At 41.1% G+C, this 19,048-nt stretch overlaps 2 protein-coding genes across 4 annotated transcripts in view; one reads left to right on the top strand and one right to left on the bottom strand.

Moving 5' to 3' along the window:
* Nucleotides 1-1,380: 1,380 nt before the first annotated feature.
* LOC119857343 (ras-related protein R-Ras-like) lies at nucleotides 1,381-3,668 on the bottom strand. Its single transcript, XM_038406109.2, is given in 5 exon segments — nucleotides 1,381-1,739; nucleotides 1,742-1,821; nucleotides 1,936-2,048; nucleotides 3,260-3,457; nucleotides 3,570-3,668. Coding segments are annotated over 5 exon segments (849 nt in total).
* The window catches only part of PPM1A (protein phosphatase, Mg2+/Mn2+ dependent 1A), a 52,661-nt gene continuing 36,477 nt past the window's right edge, over nucleotides 2,865-19,048 (top strand). Inside the window, exon 1 of one of the 3 annotated variants that reach the window (XM_038404665.2) lies at nucleotides 2,865-3,331. The gene's annotated coding sequence lies outside the window, so the exon portion shown is untranslated. The remainder of the gene's footprint in view (nucleotides 3,332-19,048) is intronic. The other 2 variants (XM_038404668.2, XM_038404671.2) reach the window with 2 other exon arrangements.

The following is a 19,048-nucleotide window of genomic DNA, read 5'->3' as shown; positions in this document are numbered from 1 at the left end:
CAAACCTCATAGCCCTGAGGGAAACTAAAGCATCCCAAATCAGGGTTTGATCACACCCAGAATCCACCAGGCCTTTCATCTCTGTCCCGTTTATCCAAATAGGGATAGTTAGTTTTGCCAGGGTCTGCTTATGGGCTTGACTTTCCATCATCTACATCTGTCCATAACCACACTCCATATGTGGCCAAGAGCGAGACAAGTGTCCTGTGTGCCCACACAAGAAGCAAACTCCCACAGCTGACATGCTGAGCTCCAGCCTTGTGCCTAATATTCAAGGTGACCCCTTCCTTTGTGACTTGTCTGCTCCCACCCCTTGTTTTCCTGAAGAAGAGACTGGGGTAGTCCCAGAAGCCTTTGTCTGGGCTGGGGCCCAGGGTGACAGGGTTTTCCACAGGGAGCCAATTCAGGGCCCTGTGGCCTGCTGTGTCCCCTAGGGATTGGCACTTCTGTGCCCAACACTGAACCATCAGGCTCTAAATTGCCCCAACTAGGTTCTCCTTTGAATAGAGGGACCGCAGTGGCTTCAGGTGGTCTCTGGTATGACACAGCAAAAGCCACTTCAGTAGCCAGATAGTTTTCCATAAGACAGACTACATTCGCTAGTGTCTCAGGACAGTGTCTGAGTACCGATCTCTACCCCCAGCCAGGAGTATGTGGGCAAAATGCTCCACCAAGATGAGTTTGGACACCTCGACTCCAGTCTGAGTCTCGGGCTGGGCTTTCAGTCATCAACTTCAGAAAATGCTCTAGGTCCATGTAGCCATTGTCTTACCAAACCAAACACTTAGGCCTTGGTTGTTCCCCATTTGGGTCAATCAGTCCTCCCACTTCTCCAGGGGTGGGAAAGTCATGCCCGCAGTGTCTACCATTTTGTCACTGATGTTTCTAAACACTAGGGCACCCGTAGGTCCTAAACCAGGCCCCAGAACTCATTTAGGCCTCTGCTCTGCAGTGACCAAGTGTTTCAGCACACCAGTCCAATCCTAAGAGGCTTAGCCCTCTGGCTGAGCCCAGATAGTCCACCCCTTCCAGAATGCTTCCCCCTGTTCCCCCAGAGTACTTCTGTAAAGCTGTGGGCCCAACTAGGTTACCTAGCTAAGATCAAGGTGCAGTTCCAATATAAGTTGATTCATCCTCCCTCCAGGGTTACTGTGCATCAATTGGCTGAGGAATCCTTGTCTTGCTTCATCCCAAAATATTAGCCGGGCTCCCATCATCTGCCTCCCCATAATATAGCTATTTGTAAATATATACACACACAGCTATAGAATATTTCACACCTCTCCCATTGGCCCCCCAGCCACCAGGAGAATTCAGGGTGGGCTTCTCTCTTCCTCCACAGTGTTGGGGTAAAGTGGTTGTGGGGGAGGAGCACCCCTCTCAGTAGAGGATGAAGCAGGGGCAGCTCTCAGACTTTTTATTTGGAGGGGTGCACTGTGTGAACAGGGGGTTCTCCAGCTCCTGAGAGCTCCTGAGGGCTCTGATGACCTTGTGGAAGGACTCATTCATGTTGAGGCAGTACCTTCCGTGTATGGGGATGCAATTCTCTTGGGCGAAGGCCAATGCCTCCTCTTTGGGCACCTGCTGCTGTAGGTCCAAGCTGACCTTGTTGCCCACAAGGATCATGGGAAACTAATCCTGATCTTTGATCTGCAGGGTTTGGGTGTGGAACTTGCTGATCTCATTGAAGCTGCTGTGGTCACTGATGGCACAAATGAGCAGGAAACCTTCCCTGGGCACATGTACTGCTTCCGCAGGCCCTGAAACTCCTCCTGCCCTGTCACGTCCAGGAAGTTTAGCTGGGTCGGGGTCCCATCAATGCTGCAAATCTTCACAAAAATAAAACAACGAAGAGTCCTTGTGGCACCTTTGAGACTTAGACACCATAAGGACTCCTCATGGTTTTTCCATGATACAGACTAACATGGCTACCACGTGAAGCAAATCTTCATGAACAAGTCCTCAGTTGTGGGATCATAGTCAGAGACAAAATAGAACTGGATGAACTCAGGACCTACTCTCCTCACTAGTTGGAGCTGAATTTCTCCCTTTTAAGCTCCTCCCTGCAATTCTGACATCTCTCACATGAGCCTTGGTGTAGGGCCACCTGAGCCCATATTAGCTTGTTAGCTCTGTTGGGGATTGTATATTTTATCTCAGGGAGATGTTACTGTGAGCAATGTGGGGGAGGGGGGAAAGGTGTTACTGGGAGTGGGGTGCTTGTGTACAGGGGTTGTTATTGAGCATGGTGTGCACGTGTGTGTGCATGTATCATTTCTGTGCACGTTACAGAGTACCTTCCCTGTGGGGATGGTGTATGTATCGAGCAGGATGTAGATTTTGCTGTGTGGTACAGTCTTTTTTTCCCCTCTGGGGACTGAGAAACGGTTTCCCCATGCATGTTACACTCAGTCCCCAGCCGCAGCCTCAAAGCAGGCGAGTATCGTGATCACATCAGTCTGAGCTGGCTACACCACACAGCAGCATAGGTCACTGATCCCCTGAGGGGCAGCATGTGTGTGTGTGGGGGGGGCGCTGTACAGTGTCTCTCCCCCATTTCCCGCCTGAGAGCATGCTGGTGGGAGGGGTTCTGTGTCCTGGCTGGCTGCTCCACACCGGCTAGAGCTGCTGTCTCCCCCGCCCAATGAGGGGGGCGGGTCTACCGCCCATCCCCCCACGCCCAGCGTCTCTCGCGCGCGCTCGCGCTCTCTCTCTCTCACACACACACACACCACCCTCCCCGCCAGAACCCCGGGCAGCACATGCGCAGTAGGGAGCCGGGGGGGGGGGTGATGTAATAGCTCAACAGTCTGTTCCCCCTCCCTTGCCGTTCTCCGAGCTCAACCAACATCCGGGCTCTTTACGCGGCGGCGGCAGCCGCAGCAGCAGCAGTCCTGAGCCCAGGCTTTAGAGAGGAGGAAGGAGCCGCGTGCACGCTGGCGAAGGGACGGCGGGGAGCGCGCGCCGCACACAGCGGGGTGGAAGGAGAGAGAGAGCGCGCGGCGGCGGCAGTAGTTCGGGAGCGCGCGTGTGCCGCTCAGGGAGGGGAGCGGGGTCTGCGCGAGTCGGCGGCGGGCGGCGCTGGGTTCGCCGCCGGGAGCGAGCGAGCGAGCGGGGTGGGGGCGGGAGCGGGAGCGGGAGGAGGGGATGAGCGCTTGGTTCCCCCTGGCCAGAGAGCCGCTCTCCGCAGCTGCCTGTGAATGAACTGAAGCGAGGCCGCCGGCCCGCCGGCCCAGCCCCGCCGCGGATCCCTCCCTACCCCGGCCCGCCCGGAGCGCGGGCCCTGCCCACTCCCCGGAGAGCCGGTGCCTTTGGCCGCCGCCGCCGCGGGGTAAGTAAGTGCTGCTGCGCAGTGCGGGGCTCGAGTGGGGAGGCGGGCCAGGCGGGCCGAGCGGGAGGCGGCGGGGCGGAGTACGCTAGGGCGCTGAGGGCCGCGCCGCCGCCTGGGCCCCGGGGCCTGTAAACAAGCGGAGGCGGCCCGCGCGGGGTTACGGAGGGAGGCGGGCGGGGTGTGTGACATCCCCCCTTCCGCCCCTCGCGGAGTTGCCATCGCGGGCAACAGCCGGTACCGAGGCGGGCTCTGCGAGCGAGTCTGCCCCTGCCTGGGATGCTGCATTTAAGGGGGTGAAGGTGACCAGGGGCTTGTCCCCAGGGCGCCAGCCCCGCATTGCGGAGTGGGGGGTAGCGGGGTGACACCCCCCCCCTTCCGCTCCCCTGGGTGAGAGCGGCCCCGGGCCTGCTGCAAGTAACCACCCAGCAGCGCTCCTAGCCAGCCGAGCTCCATTAATAATGGTTGGACACACACACGCATCCCCCCCCAGCCGCCGCACAGCACTTGGGGCAGGGCACCATTAAGAAACACATCTATTTATAAAGCACCCCACCCCACCAAGGGTCACTGCATAAACACTCCCAGACAGTGATTTCTTATTTTTATATTAGCCGCCGCCTCCTCCACGCTCGCCTCCCAAGGCAAACCGTTGAAACTCATTTCAAGTTAGAGTTACACCTTAAGGTCTTTAAAAACAATGTTGAGACCAAAGCATAGGTTACATAGATGAAGCATATGCTGTCTCATTTCCCATGTTAAGAGTGGGTGGGAGAGATTAGGCCCCTTGTAAAACTATTGCCCATTGACGTACTTGGTAATCTTGGCTGGTTTTGGTTTTTTAAATGTCAGAGATGTGGGCTGAGAATCTTTTTTTTTTTTTTTTTTTTTTTTTTTTTTTCCCTGCAACCAACATGAACTGTACTAGCCAGAGAGATGTTTAGGATGTGCTGCAAATTAATAGTTTTGAAAAAACTGATCTGATGAGCATTTCTTTGACATACATCCTGGTGAACAATAAGGGCTCCTCAACTTTGCTGTCTTGCTTATGAGGGACTAGTTTTACGGTTGGTATGTCCTTTGACAAGTTAGAAAGCCTGTTGCTTGCTGAGAATCACTATTGTGATAACATTACGGTTTAGGGCCCAGTATTGCCCACAAAGGAGTTATTCTTTGAAGCAGATGCCTATCTTAAAAGGAAAGACCGTTGAGGGCAGTAAGGCTTCAAGCTCCACACACCATTCACCAGTGATGAGGGGAAAGATTTCCCCAACATGGGGCCTAAGTCATCAGTGTCTTCAAAATTTAAGCTTTCATTTATAAAATAAGGTTTTATAATCTTATGACTGAGAAAGGGCCTTCCAAATGTGGACCCGTGCAGTATTTTTTGATGTCTTCAGAAAGATTGTTCCAATGCCTGTGCTGCTGCTGATCCAGGCTTTGCCAAGCCTTAGTAATGTGAAATTAACAAGGTTCGCTGCTGTTGAAACCTGTGGGAAGCAACTATCAAGAATTGTCGGTTTCACATTCCTCCTCCTGCTTGGGAAAGCTATGAACAGCAACAGAAGCAAGAACTGGAGAGTTATTCAGAGAAAAGAGGAGTGAGAAAATTGGGGTTGGGGGAGACATGAAGTAGCAGAGACCCTTCTTTAAGCTCCTGCTCCCTTCCAGCAGTTGGGGTGAGGAGGGATAGGAGCTTCGTGTTTAGTATCTGATTCTTCCTGTCAGCATCCATAAAGATGGAGCCCTTGAAGAAGAAAAACATTTTGGTAGAAATTTCAGCATCCTTCCCTGCAATAGGGATTAGGCATCTCACAAGTGTTTTGTCCCTGAATCTCGCTTGCTTTATGGGGTCTCCTCTAACCTGCCCCCTTGTTTCTTGTATCCAAGTCCTAGTGTACACTCAGTTTTGCTGGCATAGCTAGTGGACTGGAAAAAATCATGCCTTTAGCCAACACAGTTTTGCTGGCAAAAGCCCTAGGATAGATGCAGTTAGACTAGGGGAAAAAAGTCCTTTTGCTAGTATAACTTATTTTGTTGTTGTTTTTGTTGGGAACACTTTTGCTGGTATAAGATGCTTCTGGTATATACAGCTATACTGGCAAACCCTTTCTAATGTAGACAAGGCCTAACTCTTGCTAATAGGCTTAGTCCTCTGGAAAGTAGTTATCTGGTAAATCTTAGCTTTTTGTGGTCAGTATTCAGTGCTTTTATTCTTTTTTTAAAAGTAAATATATGGAAAACATAAGTATTTACTGGGCTTTCTGTGGCAAGGTTTGTAGAGATGTTTCAGTGGAAAACTCGGAAGAGGAGGATGGAGATATCAAGGGATTGGTGAGAGTTGGTTGAAGTTAACATGTCTGAACAGGCATTCACTTGATAGTTTGATGCAAATTCTATCACAAGCAGTATATTATACATAGCCCCCCCTCTCCCCCTGTGAAATCAAGCTGGTTGTTTCTTACCTAGAGTATAGTTTAAACACAGTTAAACTGAGTCACATTCTTGCTGAGACCAGCCTTTTAAAGCTGGCCCCAAAATACTTCTTAAAGATTTCAGTTGGGCGTGGTTTAATTTGTAAACTTATGCAATTTATATGTTTTAGACCGCAGCTGTCGATAAAAGGGAGATCTTATTACACTTTGCCCCTTTAGTGGAATTCAGATTATTAAGCATCTGCTTCCCAAAGATGAATTAAATACAAACTTTATATAACTATAATAACCATGATTGATTAAAAGTTAAAATCAGGCCTATTCTAATGTCATAAGATTTTTTTTGAGTTTATCGGTTCAGCAAAAGTTGTGTAAGAATTGGGTAAAACAAAGGTGTATCCATAACTTTTATTTAATTAGTTTATCACATTTTAAATGCCTTCTAACATCTTGGGAAGTACAGTCTTATTGCAACTGAATATACAGTATTTGTAACAAATGTTCATTCTTTTTATAAAATGAATCTGACTATTGTTTAAGTCAGGGGTTTACTGCCCTAGGTTTTTACTTGTGGAAATCTGCGTTCAAATTTGGGTCACAAATGAGAATAAGTTTACTTCCATCCTTGATGCTAGTGTCTGTTGATCCACACCATAAAAATGTTCACTTTGGCATGAGTTGCTGTTTTATAGAGACCAATTACTTGAATAACAAAGATGCCTTAGGTCAAGATGCTAGTGCCTTGGCAGAGCTGTGTAGGGAAGCTTGTGCAGCTCCTGCCATGTTATGAGTGGCCCTGGCAATTTAGTCCTCGGTTCACTGAAATCATCAGTGCTTTAAATGGAGACAGTCAACTTGAAATCTGGTTTATTTTTCATATGCAAAAGTCCCTCCGTTTTCTTGCAGATTTTTGTGGTTTTATGATCACATCTTCACATTTTTAAAAATGTTTTTCCTCCAACATCTTTCAGATATAATAATATAATATTATAAGTAAAAAAATCTCACATCTGTCAAGTTTAAGTTGACTGTCCCTTCAGTAAAGTGCCCATCACTGTAATAATTCCAGGGTACAAAGTGTAAAGCCTCCTTAAATATAGTATAGTGCCTGAAAGGATGTTGGTGGACTGAGAATGTTGGTTGGTTTGTTTGGCTGTAGGTCCATGAAATGCAGTTCACCAAGTGTTGCTGTATTTCATGATACCTAGACAATGCGTGTCACAGCTTCATAGGGAGATCGTCTTTCCATGGCTTCTCTGAGTAACGTGGTATAGATAGGATGGGATTTCATAAGCATTCATGATAAGGGGGCGAATTCTTGAATTCGTAAGACTAGCAAGAACATTTAAAAGGAGAGGGAACCAAAATGCGGGGAAGGGTGAGAAGTGCTATTGCACAACTGTACTGCCAAGTTGGAAGAGTCTCTGTCCCAAATAGTATACAGTCCAAAAATAATTCTAAAATTTCTGATCCAGTAAACTGGTAATGTAGATCGCTGTTTCAGCAGAAATTTGTAACTTATTTAACATATATTTTATCAGGTCCCTTATTGGTGTTTTTTTCAGTTGTTGGTGAATAGAAACCTGTTTTATAAAGTCTTCATTAAAAAGGATGTTTTCTGGCCTTGTTTTTTGGTTGATATATGAACAGTAGTTTTTAACGGGTATTTAAATTGATTGTTGAAATCTTCAGGGGAAAAGGACTATGCAAGTTCTCTCTAGTAGTAGGAAAGGGAAACTCGGGTTTTGTAAAAATAAAGTTTTGCCAAAACTAAACTTAGAGTCAAATTTGACCAAAGACAATAGAAGTGTTTTCTTGAAAGATGAGAGAATAATAATTCTAATGGGAGTTTTTAATCAAATAAGTACTCCCCTGTGTTTACAGTAAACATTTCAGTGGGGCTACTGAAAGGAGCACTCAAGGACAATAAGGCCATTGCGGAGAAACTAAATTAATTCTTTGCATCGTTTTTCACGATTTAGGATATGAGGGAGATTCCCAAACCTGAGCCATTCTTTTTAGGTGACAGGTCTGAGGAACTGTCCCAGATTAAGGTGTCATTACAGGAGGTTTTTGAACAAATTGATAAACTAAACAGTAATAAGACACCAGGACTTGATGGTATACATCCAAGAGTTCTGAAGGAATTGAAATATGAAATTGCAGGACTACTAACTGTAGTCTATAACCTATCATTTAAATTAGTTTCTGTACCAAATGACTGGAGGATGGCTAACGTGACGCCAATTTTTAAAAAGGGCTTCAATGGTGACCCTGGCAATTACAGGCTGGTAAGCCTCACTTCAGTGTCAGGTAAACTGGTTGAAACTATAGTAAAGAACAAAATTGTCAGAGACATAGATGAACATAATTTGATTGGGAATAGTCAACATGGTTTTTGTAAAGGGAAATCATGCCTCCCTAATCTATTAGAATTCTTTGAGGGGGGTCAACAAACGTGGACAAAGGGTTCCAGCGGATATACTGAATTTAGATTTTCAGAAAGCCTTTGACAGATGCCCTCAGTAAAGGCTTTTAAGCAAAGTAAGTGGTCCATGAGAGTAACGTCCCTCTTATCCCATGATCAGTAACTGGTTAAAAGATAGGAAACACGGTAGGAATAAATGGTCAGTTCTCAGAATGGAGAGAGGTGAATAATGGTGTCCATCGGGGTCTGTACTGGGCCTACTCCTATTCAGTATATTCATAAATGATCTGGAAAAAGGGGTAAACAGTGAGGTGGCAAAATTTGCAGCTAGCTAAGTCCCAGGCAGACTGCAAAGAGCTACAAAAGTATCTCTCAGAACTGGGTGACTAGGCAACAAAATGGCAGATGAAATTCAGTGTAGATAAATGGAAAGTAATGCACATTGGAAAACATAATCCCAACTATACATATCAAATGATGGGGTCTAAATTAGCTGTTACGACTCAGAAAAGAGATCTTGGAGTCATTGTGGATACTTCTCTGAAAACATCCACTCAGTGTGCAGTGGCAGTCAAAAAAGCAAACAATGTTGGGAATTATTAAGAAAGGAATAGATAAGACAGAAAATATCATATTGCCTTTATATAAATCCATGGTACACCCACATCTTGACTATTGCATGCAGATGTGGTTGCCCCATCTCAAAAAATATATATTGGAATTGGAAAAGGTACAGAAAAGGGCAACAAAAATTATTAGGGATATGGAATGGGTGCCATATGAGGAGAGATTAATAAGACTGGGACTTTTCAGCTTGGAAAAAAGATGACTGGTATGGAGAAAGTAAAGAAGGAAGTGTTGTTTACTCCTTCTCGTAACACAAGAACTAGGGGGTCACTAAATGGGTCACTAAATGAAATTAATAGGCAGCAGGTTTAAAACAAACAAAAGGAAGTATTTCTTCACACAACACACAATCAGTCTGTGGAACTCTTTGCCAGAGGATGTTGTGAAGGCCAAGATTATATAACAGGGTTGAAGAAGGAACTCAATAAATTCATGGAGGCTAGGTCCATCAATGGCTATTAGCCAGGATGGGCAGGTATGGTGTCCCTAGCCTCTGTTTACCAGAAACTGGGAATGGGTGATGAGATGGATCACTTGATGATTACCTGTTCTGTTCATTCCCTCTGGGGCACCTGGCATAGGCCACTGTTGGAAGACAGGATACCGGGCTAGATGGACCTTTGGTCTGATCCAGTATGACCATCCTTATGTTCCTTATGGTTTTAGTAATGAAAGGGTATCTGAAAATGAAATTGAATCAGATCTTAATATAAACAAAAGGAACAGTGACTAGTCTAGTTTCAGTGTTGGAGTTTAGAGAAATGCCAAAGTATGCAAAAATAGTAAAAAGTAAATTTGATTCTTAATTCTCAGTTTTACTAATTAAAGATGTTTACAATATCGGTAAGGAGGTCTTGATTTCTAAAAATGAATTTTAACCTGTTAAAATGCAGTTTTCATTATAAAACCCAGGAAGTTCAAATGTAAAGTGTCATTACATTCTGATAAGCAATTATGGCCTCTGTCCAGTAAAGCACGTAAGCATGTGCTTAATTTTAATCATGTGAGAAATCCAGTTGACTTCTGTTGGACTATTCACAGTCATAAAATTACTTATGTGCTTAAGTGCTTTACTGTATTGGGACCTAGAAGATGACATATGTATGCTTCCATGTTTCTGTGTCAGAAAGGAAAGATGGCCTTTTTATTAATTTGATGACCCTGCAAATTCAACCTGGAATCTATAGGTCAAATTGCTTTTCTGCCACATGAATCATGACTAATATATTAACTAAGCTCTGTGAAGATTATCTGTGTACTTGTGAAACAGAAAAGAAACTAGCTCACGTTTCTGTAGTTGAATTGGCTGTACAGTGCTAACAGGAGTGAAAAGTAAGTTGACTCTGAATATGTACAAGGAGAAGTTTATAGCTACTTTTTTGTACTCATTCTTGTAGACTTTACTGTTCTGGGCACTAAGTGTGGACATGGGCTCACAAGTCTGTCTTTTCAGTGCTGGACCAGTATCTAGCTTTTAGAGTATACAACTCTGTTCTCAGAAGATGTTGTTCTTGAGGATATGGAGTAAAAAAAAAAAAAGTTAGAAGTGTTTGATGTCAGTATTTTAAATTTAGTTAATGTAAAGTCTAAAGATGTAAACAAAGTTTAAAGATGATCTGTAAAGGTTTTTTAAAAGGCTTTTAAGGGTAACTTTTCTGATTTATACAGCAGTCCTGAAAAACTTTTTTTAATGGTTTTCTTTATGCTTGTCTTTTTTTACTTTAGAAATATCAGAAACAGTTCATTCTTCCCCAGTTTTGCCAGCTGGATTGTAGGTGTCAGAGATTTTGGGATATATAAACACTCACACATTAATTGAAGAGAACAGGGGTTAGTAATCTTTAACAGAAATGTTATTTCTCCAAAAGATTAGTCATTGCACTTAAACAGTCTTCATCTCTCAATTGGCTGAACTTTCACTCCTAGTTCTTGTGTTGTCTTCCAGGTTAGACATGCCCTGAGTTTCTAATGTAAAAAACAAACAGAATATAATGAAAGCCTTCTTTAGACATTGTAACAAAACAAAAAAGGGCACATATCCAATTATTTTCCTTCTGTAGGTCACCTTTAAAAAGATAATGTAACTTGAATTTGTTTGGTTTTTTTTACATCAAGATCGTTACATCTCAGAAGTATGCCAGTGATGCTTTCCCAAGATCTGTGGCTCATTGATGAGTTTTTCAGTGCCATAACAATATGTCCTAGCAAAACAGTATGCTCTACTGCTCCAAATATGTGTTTGAAGGTTAAAAAGCAAGGTCATGAATTGAAAATCCTTAGGCTTTGTTATGAAAATACAATAGAACCTCAGAGTTATGAACACCTCGGGAATGGAGGTTGTTCGTAATTCTGAACAAAATGTTATGGTGGTTCTTTCAAAAGTTTACAATTGAACATTGACTTAATACAGCTTTGAAACTTTACTAAGCAGAAGAAAAATAATGCTTTCTTTTTATTTTTTAGTAATTTGTTTAACACCGTATTGTACCGTTTGCCGTTTTTTTTTAAAATATCTTTGCTGCTGCCTGACTGCATACTTCCAGTTCCAAATGAGGTGTGTGGTTGACTGGTCAGTTTGTAACTCTGGTGTTCCTAACTCTGAAGTTGTACTGTAACTGCAGCTCACCTGTGGGAGTGTTTGTAAGCTTGAGACTTAAAAAAAACAAGCCCCAAATGGTGATATTTAAGTTAAATACTTAATCAGTTTTTTTCAAGTGGAAATGGACTTCTCTGTGAGTCCACTCTTCCCATTTTTTATCCCACTGCCACTTTCCGGATGGTTCCACTTCAGATGTCCAAACCTGGAACTGAACAGAAACCAAAGGGGAGTCCCGTCAACATTATCACTCAATTGAAAGTGCCACTGTTCAGCTATGCAGTGTTCTTTATTGCACTACCATTAGGCCACATGAACCAATCCCTATTATGGAATAATTACTGTGAACATATATAAAAACTAATCAAAGCAGTTGTTACTGCATCAGGAAAAGCTACCTGAAAGCAGAAAACGTTGTACTTGTATAGAAGGGGGAGGAGACAGTGGTTGCACTATCCTCTAATTCTGATTATAATCCCAAAGTATCTGTTAATATCAATGAAAGAGTTAAATATTGGTAACTGAATTTTCTTCATTTGGCCTCATTGTCAATATGCTACTGAAAGTAATAAACAGGTTTCAGAGTAGTAGCCGTGTTAGTCTGTATCCGCAAAAAGAAAAGGAGTACTGTTAGTCTCTAAGATGCCACAAGTACTCCTTTTCTTTTCTTGAAAGTAATAGAGCACAGTTCACACCTGGTGATGTTTCAGTCTATCTCTGCGGAATCTGGAAGATAGCATTACATCTGTCAGAGTCAGGTGATCTTTTGCAGCCATAAAGGCTAGAAATAGTTTTCATTGTAATGAAAGATTAAATTATTCAGAAATTGATAAGATCACCAACAAGAGTAGTTACTAATCAATAATTGTGGGTGGGAGGGGTGTTGAATGTTATCTATACACAATTCATATATGTGGGATATTCTCTGCCCTCCCCCCCATGCATGATCATCTTGTAGGTTATCCCTCTCAGATGCTGTTGCTCCTCTTGGTGGCACCTTATTGGGGTCCTGTATCTCATAGGAGCTCTGATCTGCGTGAAGGAGTTCATCTGGTATGTAAATGAGAAGTTCATTCATAATATACACAACTTGATTGAGCAGGAAGTTCAGACCCATGTATAAAGAAATCAGTCCCTCTGGTCATCGTCCATGCTTTTAATTTTGAAAAAGTAGGACAAAGATGGACTGAATTATATCACTTAATAATACTAGGGATGTGTATTTAGTCTGTGGTTATACCTTTTTAAATGTCTGCAAGAAGAAATAGATTTATAATCCATATAATGATTATATATTATAATTATATTTTATATTATTTATTATATATTATTATTTATTATTATATATTATAATTGTACTTCAAACAAAGTATTTTTTTACCCTATATTTTATTTCAGAATTCCTTCTTGTTCAGAGACCTTTTTGGGAGAAGTTTAGCTTATAATTGAAACCTAACAAACTATCAACTAATTATGTCATTGATGCAATGTTTATTTACACATATGTAACACAATTGTGCAACTGTTCAATGGGGTGTTATAGTATGATTTGATCACATTTTATTGTATATGCAATTACCTTTGCAAAAAACTTGCATGAAAAAGATGGATGAAAGATGAAGGAAAGGGATATAGCTTCCAAGAAAAGTTATCAATGGTAATAGGAATACATTTTTGCTTTTTTTTGTTTTGTTTAGACTAATCACACTACATCTCCTGCCTCTACCCCATCTACTCCCCACAAAAAGCTTCTGCGCTACTGAACTTGCATCCTTTCCACCCAATAGTTTGCCCCTTCCTGCAACATAAAAGGGAGAGAGGACAGTCATAAGATTAGTGAGAAATAATAGATGACTTCCTTGATGCTTACAAAAAAGCAATTAAGATGTGGGACTTCTGAGAGTTAAATGAGGAAAGGTTATTTGTTTTGCTTAGCAGCTGAGGAAGGTTTTTTCACATATAACCCTTGATGTGGTTGTAAAGAAATAGACAATTGGGGTGCAGAAGCTGGCACCATTAGCAGAATGGGTAGAGGTGTAGTCTGATAAAAACAATAAATTCAGCAGATAAGAGTTCTTACAGATTGTATCTCTTGAGTCATACTACGTTATATGGTTAGTGTTATGAGGCTTTTTTTTTTTTTTTTTTTTTTGCTGGAAACGTGCTTCATCAGTGTTTGAGGCACTTTGATACCATGCAGATTAATACCATAAATAAGTATCATATAAATAAGTTCTGTTGGTGCTTAGGCACATACCAAGAAATTACCCACCCTAACTTTTCTTTAATCAGTGAGGACAAGGGAAAATTGAATGAAAGCATCATTTAAACCGTGCAACAAACCACTTACTTCACAGAAGGTCCTCCATGGTACAGAAAGCTTTTGTATTGCAAGATAACAGATCCCGTTAACATTACTGTTTGTTCACATCCATGCTAAAACCAAACCATATTTTAGCCATGTCAAAGGCTACCATATTGTAACTGGGACCAACAACATGGCAAATTTTTGAACCTCCACCAATAAATGAGCGACTGGAAGTATTGTTTCACCTTCTTTAAGGTAAAGTTCTATAAGGGAGGCTGTATTATTGCTCTTAGCATTCTTAACTTCCAGCCATACCCAACTCTGAGGCTATTTCTCCTGCAAATAGAGTCTTACTCCAAATGCCAGTGTGTAATTTAAGACTATTTCACTGAAATGTTGAGGTGGACAGATCAGCAGGAGCTAGATCCTTAAAAAGGTCCATAGGAAAATTATTTTGTATATCAGCCAGGAAATTAAACTAGAGTTATATTTTGAAAAGAGGAACTATAAAAATACATGTGGGATCCCATGTTTCTCTCAGTTAATTCTGTATCAAATTAAATAAGTTCCTAAATAAATAAAAATGTCTTTTCTAACTGCCAGTGCTGCAAACCCAGCCATGGATCTGAAAATCAGTCTCTGTACTTCTGGCTTGTGTACCGATAATAAAACTACTTTGAATTAGAACTTGGCTAACAACTCTGAATGAGCCAGAAAAGAATCCAGCTCACTGTCCCAGAGTCAAAAATAGACAAAACGTGTAGTTGTCAGTGAAGTAAGCACGTAGACTTTGAATGTGCACAAGCAACAGATTTGTGGAGTGTGAAACTTTTTTCATCACTTTTATAATTGCTTCACCTGGGAGGAGGGGAGACTGCATCCTTCCTTCTGAATAAGGTTTGGGTGAAAAATAGCTTTAAAATAAAAAATGAATAAAAAAGCAAACAATTTCTACAATTTTAAAATGAAAATGGAAGAGTCAGGGTGGAGTGGTCTTTAAGAAGGTGCTGAAGAACTGAAATCTGCCACTTCCAACCAGGATAACCAAGATGTTGTTTCCTTAATAGTCTTTTGACTCAATAGTTACTGTTGAAATTCAAGAAGCTAGCACTGCAGGGATGGAAAGCCATATAAACAGAAGAATAACGATCTTCTGGGTTAGGATGCGGTATCTATGTTCAATTCTTGGGCTTTGTCACAGGCTTCATGTGGAGCTTTGGACACTTAGGCCAGGTCTATGGTAAGAGCACTTTGCCTGCATAGCTATACCTGTACACTATTCCAGCAAAGAGCTCAGTGTGGCTGCAGTTTATTGTGGCAAAACTGCACTTGTGCTGGTATAGCTCTTTCTGCACCACTCCTATCCCACCGCTCTTCACTAAGGGCTTTTGCTGACATGGCTTTATCGATCAGGGATCATACTTCTTCACACTTCTGACCAACGTAGCTATGCTGAAAAAGTTTGTAGAATTGGTCTTAATCTGGCTATACCAGATTAAAATGGGGAGAATACTTCCTTTTTCCCAAATGCTATCTGTCTTGTCTACTTTAGATTGTAAGTTCTTTATGGCATGCTCTGTCTTTTACTACAATGCCTAGTATAATAGGGCCCTGATTTTGGTTGTAGCCAGAAGATGCCCACCATAATGCTTCTACTAATTCCCATAACTACATTTAAGAAGTGTGTATTCTTCTTCATTTCAACTTTTAATACTTTTGAAAGAGTAAGAAAAATAAATAAAGGAAACTAACCAGCAAAGTGATGCAGCATTATAAGGTAAGACAAGTCAGTTTGGTAATGTTGCACACTTGTTCAATTTTCAAACAAGCACTTTCATGCTTTCTCCCATGCTGCCCACTGTAAAGATCCACAAAGCAACCTCATCATGCTTCAAAACCCTCTTTAAAAATCTTCTTTTCTGTGATGCCTTCAAGAATGTTGTTAAGAGTTAGGCTACTGGTGTACTACGGACTATCATGCTGACCAATATTGTCTCACTGTTTCCTTATATTACCCCTATCTTTCTGTCTATCCATCTGTTCTCTTGTAATTTTGTTTTGTTTGTACAGCACCTAACAAAATGGGATCCTGGTTCATGAATAGGTCTAGGTACTACAGTGATACAAATAGTAACTAATAATATCCTCTCCTAAAGTCAGTAGAGCAGTTGCTTGTTTGACCAAGGTTATAGTGATCTCAGAAGGAGACAATTACTTTCTGCTATTGAACAGCTAGTAAAATGAAAGGAACTTCACAAAGTAATGTTGAAGTTACATCATCCTGTCTTCAAACTGCTGCAGTGACTACTTGCTTTGCTAGGGTAACACTACAGATTTCCATGTCTAGGGCGTCTTTTAAGAAAGTCAGATCAGCTGTATTTTTTCATTGAGTGCTGATCTGTGCATTAATGTAGAAACAGCATTTGTTGTCTATATGGAAAGTAGATAACCACTTGCAACAAATTCAACTAAGTTAATTTAAAAAAAAGGGTTTTTTTGGAGGAAGAAATTGAAGTTTTTTTTTCTGTGATTTTTACTAAGAAATGTCTGTTGTTCTTTAAATCCCCAGGAGAGATTCCTAAGATTTTGGAGGATCAGATCATTCTTTTGTGGCTCCTATAACCAAAACAAGTGAAAAAGAGCTACTCGCACAGAAAAGCAGTTAAGATAAAACACAGTTCATCTCCTGATACCAGTAGGAGCCCAGCATGACTGTCAGATCTCCCTCAAAGGTCACCTCTGGGGCAGAAAGGGGGGGTGGATGGGGATCCTATGACCAAACAAGAAAATATCCTGTGGTCCAGCAACCTAGAAAAATGAAAAACCGAGCCCAGCAAAGTGAATTTTAATTTTGTCTTTGACGTACTGTTGATCTGAGTTCAGAATCCAGGATGCATTTTTATCAAAGGAATGATGATCTAGACTAGAGCTCCCTATTCTGGTAGATTTGACTGTGATATTTGAATCTTCACACTGTTAGGTAAATAGCCACATTCACTTGTTAATTACTGTGAAACAAAATAACTTGCTTAGTTGGAGGGCAGGGGAAGAAAATAAAATGTTTTTCATATACGATTTAGATCAGGGTGTATTTGATTTAAATCATGATTTAAATCACTAGTCAGGAAGGCTCGATTTAATCATGGATGTCTACATAAAAGTGCATTCTTGTTGGTTGTTATAACCTTAATACATATTCTTCACAACTCCAAGATAGATGTAGGTTTCATTTTTAGAAGGTACACACTATACATTTTTAAACAGTGATTATTTTGAAAACCTTTCATTTTCTGATATAGCTGTAAAACTAATCTGAATGATTGTTTGGTTATTTCATTTACCAAAGGTAACTGAAGCAGATAGTTCACCTCCCAATGACTTCATAAATATCTCCAATTCAACAGGTTAATCATTAATATTTGGAGGATTTTCTTGCCATGTTATATTAGGAAAACATCACCAGACAGGCATTTAAATTGTTTTATTTAACTAAAACAACAATGTTAAGTATTCTGGATTTTTTTCTTCAACAGAAAACCGATAATATTTTAACAAAAAAGCATACGTCTCTCCCTTCTCACATTTATCTCCAGACTTATTCTCCTTGTCCAGGTCTATTCTGCCACCAACAATATTCATTGAACTTTTTTGAAACTTTGCACTTTTAGAGACAGGTAAGGGATTGACTCTGTGTACACAAATTTGCAGAGGGACAATAGGGTTGAGGTCTGTTATTTTTCACTTCTCTATATAATATATTTATTTAAAAACATTTTTGCTGTTAACAAGCATGTTACCTCTGGAGAGACAAATCCACAGTTTGATAACTGCAAAACTAAGCATTTCTGATGTTGTCTTCTAGACTGAGCACTGAGTCTCATTGGGTAGATAGAAAGATTAACCTAAATAATCTATTCAGAAGCCTGTGGAACCCCATAAAATTGGGTCCCTAATCCATGAACTATTGGAACTCCTTTACTAAACTTTTCTTAAACATTACATGAATATATTGTCTCGTACTGTAAAATTAGAATTTATAATCCCTATTCCATGAGATATCTTTGAGCTATAATGCATCTTAATTAAAACCATTTTTAGATAGGTTTTTTCCTCAAAGTATTTTATCAATCTTTTTTTTTTAGTCATTGATTTTTATCCACCCTGATTTAGATGGATCAGGAAGTAGTTCATGTGTTGGTTTTTTTTGTTTTTGTTTTGTTTTTTTTATACCCTTTTCCTTCAGTGCAGTAATCATAAGCTTGCCTCTTCAGGTAATCAATTCTATCCCTTTCTCAATTCCTGTTTTTATTGACTTTTTGTTTTGCCCTATCCTTTATTCACTTTCCTGTTCTTGATCGTGCTTTTCCCATGCCTAACCCTGCTTCCTGTGGCCTTTGTTCCCTGACTACGTTGTTACTGCTACTGACTTTCTTCATTCCTCTGCTTTCCTGTCCATCTTCCCACCTCTTCCCATTCCTCCTGCCACAGATCCTTCTGATTCTGGCATTTTATTCCTTTCCCTATTAGAGGGGCATTATCACAAACATTCTTGCTGTTTTGAATATCGGTAGAAAGGAATGATTGAATGGACATCATAGCCAAGCTGATGCTGAAAAGGAAAACCAGTTCCTTGTTTGTTTCCTTGTAAATGCTCCAGAAAAGTAGAAGAAACAAATGATTTGCTTATCCCACCTGTTACTTTGTGAGGTTTATGCTCTGGCTTATATAATTGATTTGCAGCACATACTACTGTTCAGGGTAGAGATGATAGGACTAATCATGTATGCACACTCCAACACTGGGCATAATTCCACTTGGTGAAATTTTCAAGGAAACTGGCATAAGGACAGTTTTAGTTTAAGCATTGAGTCACACATGTCAGTCAGCACCTGGAACTTAAGTGCAGCTCAGATAAGAAGCTTGTCCTAGAAAGCGGAACAGAACTCAGTGTTTAAAAAGACTAAATATAATTTCCTGTTTGGACAACCAGATAGGAGTTTCAGGTTTTCTTTGGACAAGACTTACTCTTAGCCTGTGACTGAATTTCTTCAGACAAGTGGGCCTCCTCTGACAGGAATACATAGGGATACTTGGTTGAATTTATAAGAGTGCCTCATGGCTTCATATGTACATCCTCTATCAACTGATAGTACAAAGAGCAATACAATCAATTTCCTGTCTCATGGACAAGGAGGCAATAGAGCTTTGCTGTTTGCTTGACTGGCAAGATTTAGGGAAACACATGATTGGGCAAAGGAATCTTATGAATTCTTCTGAGGTATCCATGGCTGTCCATGGTCCAAATTAGTAACAACCCTGTTTTTCT

This window comes from Dermochelys coriacea, chromosome 6 (assembly GCF_009764565.3).
Source record: "Dermochelys coriacea isolate rDerCor1 chromosome 6, rDerCor1.pri.v4, whole genome shotgun sequence".
NCBI lineage: Eukaryota > Metazoa > Chordata > Testudines > Dermochelyidae > Dermochelys > Dermochelys coriacea.
The sequence above is the reverse complement of the archived record's forward strand: the minus strand, read 5'-3'. Positions and strand labels throughout refer to the sequence as shown.